General features: G+C 40.4%; 1 protein-coding gene across 1 annotated transcript in view; it reads left to right on the top strand.

Moving 5' to 3' along the window:
* LOC143117456 (uncharacterized) overlaps positions 1-2,079 on the top strand; it is a 12,963-nt gene extending 10,884 nt beyond the window's left edge. The window contains exon 5 of the mRNA XM_076279186.1: positions 1,479-2,079. Coding sequence (XP_076135301.1) covers positions 1,479-1,480 — 2 coding nt within the window. The 3' untranslated portion in view covers positions 1,481-2,079. The remainder of the gene's footprint in view (positions 1-1,478) is intronic.
* The last annotated feature ends 421 nt before the right edge of the window (positions 2,080-2,500 follow it).

Raw genomic sequence — 2,500 nt, 5'->3', positions numbered from 1 at the left:
AATTTGGACAACTTTATACAGCCCTATAAAGGCTAAAGTTACTTAGTTTTGTTCCAATTTACTGTTGTGTATGGCTTTAAACATCGCGTGCGCTTTAACATCAGCCTAAGCATTATTCCAGCTGCGCTAAGGTTTTAAGCACCATCATTTTGCCTACCTTGTTGTAGCCCATCTGAAATAACTCAAAGCTTTGTTATGTTCCCTCCATCCTTTCGTTATTTTCAAAAAACGTTTTATATCCATGATGGCCTTGAAGTCTTGAGTTAGTGAATTAGCTTAAATCAGCTTTTATGTGCTGTTAACCAGCAACCATAGATAGTACAAGAAAGCAGCAAGTATGGCTACAATTTCTGTAGTTGCTGCATCCATTCATTGTTATTCTCTCTCCTGCTCAAACAAATGTTGTGCGTGCATTAAGTTGATGATAACGTGTTTACAAACTCTACTTAACAGAAAATATTGTAAACAGCCTACTGTCGTGCAGTTAATGGGATACTGTGCAGAGTTGAAAGTTAGGTCAACTTGGAAACTGTTGAAACTGTTTCTCGTTGTTGAGTTGCCTGATGGTAAGGAGCCCTTGCTTGGCCGCCTGTGCTGCGCAACGCACACTTCGCTCCTCTCATCTATAAATCGTAGTTCCCATTTCTGTAAACTATACATAATTTCAAAGAAAAATATTACCACTCAAGGGAAATCAGTGTGGTGTCCATTAAGATGTGAAAAAATAGGCATAAATCTAGCGTACACATTTTCACGAATCACGGATGTGTTGATGACATAAATTAGGAAATATTAGAAGACTTAATGAGACGTGATGTTGAATTGCATGCCGATGCCATTTAACCCAAATGCCCCAGCGGCAGCACGGGAGAGAAGAGATTAACTGACGGAAGATATGCATTGTCTATAGAGAGGTAATGTTAGATTACATTGTACATTGCAAATATATCACCATGCATTCATAACCTCGTGATTCAGTGAGAATGATCCCAAAACATCGGAAAGTATGTCTGTGACAATTCTGTATTACATTTTGTCAAGATGAAAAATCAATAGCTAACTGTTCCCAACTGAACAGTGATTATAGCGCTGTGAACGCTCCTGGCTGCGCCTGGCAAATACGCCACCATAATAGCAATCAGCTATGGAACAAGCGTGCCTGTTGTTAAAGGGAATGTGCCTGTTGTTAAAGGGAATGTGAGATGACGCTCTGATTGGTTTATTGCACGTTACGCCCAAACCACACCCATGATTAATGTAGCTACTTTAGACCACCCCATTTTAGATTTGCGTCGGGCGCAACAGTCAATTATCCCGCCGGTAAAATAGCATCAACGCCCAAGATCCGCCCACAAAGTGACTTGCGTTTTGCGCAAAGACACTTCCATTTCAGACCATTAAAATAGAGCCCATAGTGTGTGTGTGTGTGTGTGTGTGTGTCTGTGTGCGTGTGTATTAAACCTAAACTGTCGTTGCAGGAGTGTGATGCTGCTCTGTGGTGATTTGGGTGCGTAACCGAGTGCAACACTGTTCTCCAGGAAGTGAAAGACGTCCCAGACGTGTGCAGAATGACCACACCACCTGCGAGAGACGCACTGCTGTACATTATAAACTTAGGGAGCCGTGTTGAAGCACACACACACACACACACACACACACACTGCTCAGATGCCTTCACCATTCAGTGGAACGGGAATGTTCCACAGCTCGTACATTTGTCTTGTTGTTTTGAAGTTAACAAAAGCAGTTTTACTGTAAGTAACGATAAGGAAAATAAGCATTAAATGCATTAAAAGGTGATAATGTGTGGTGAAAGCAATTATGCAGAATTGTGTCTGGATCTTAAGATTCCCCAGTATTTATTTGTGTGGTTGACCCCAATGCAGTATATTACCGGAACGTTTGGGCCTCTTGGCAGAATTGTGCACATCTCCCTGCAATTAACGAATGAAAAAGAATCAAAAATATACAATCACTTAGCTTATGTTATAACTGGGTGTATATTAAAAAGAATGATTTTTTTTTTGTACAGCTTCTGCTGACAAATTGTTTTTAATAAAGATTTCTAAGAGTTGTAAATCCTTGTATGTCATATATTTTCCAGGCGCACACACACACACACACACACACGCACACACACACACATATTTTCCTGTACGAATGTGGCTCCCACTCTCAATGAACAACAGATCATTGCAACATCCCAGCAGAGTATCTGGGTGTGTCTGGACCTTTCACAAGTATGAATGGTAACTGCTCCCATATGAGTCTCTGGAATGGAAGATTAAGAAATGGCTGTGAAGAAATCCCCTCTAAATCATTTTTTATTTAGTATTCTGCACTATTTGCTTGGGTACTGTATGATAAGTATGCAGTTTCATGCCACATGAGGTCCTCCTGTCTGTTGCGTGAGGGCGTATCACATTCCATTTTCACAATGCTGGTTACTTACTTTATTCTATGCACTTTGAAAACAAAACAAATGAATCAAGTGTTTTAA

Source organism: Alosa pseudoharengus, unplaced genomic scaffold (genome assembly GCF_046254945.1).
Source record: "Alosa pseudoharengus isolate Yale_2024_CS ecotype anadromous, Long Island Sound unplaced genomic scaffold, YU_APseudo_1.1 YU_APseudo_1.1_scf_11, whole genome shotgun sequence".
Classification (NCBI taxonomy): domain Eukaryota; kingdom Metazoa; phylum Chordata; class Actinopteri; order Clupeiformes; family Clupeidae; genus Alosa; species Alosa pseudoharengus.
Note: the sequence above shows the minus strand (reverse complement) of the source record. Positions and strands in the feature narration are given on the sequence as shown.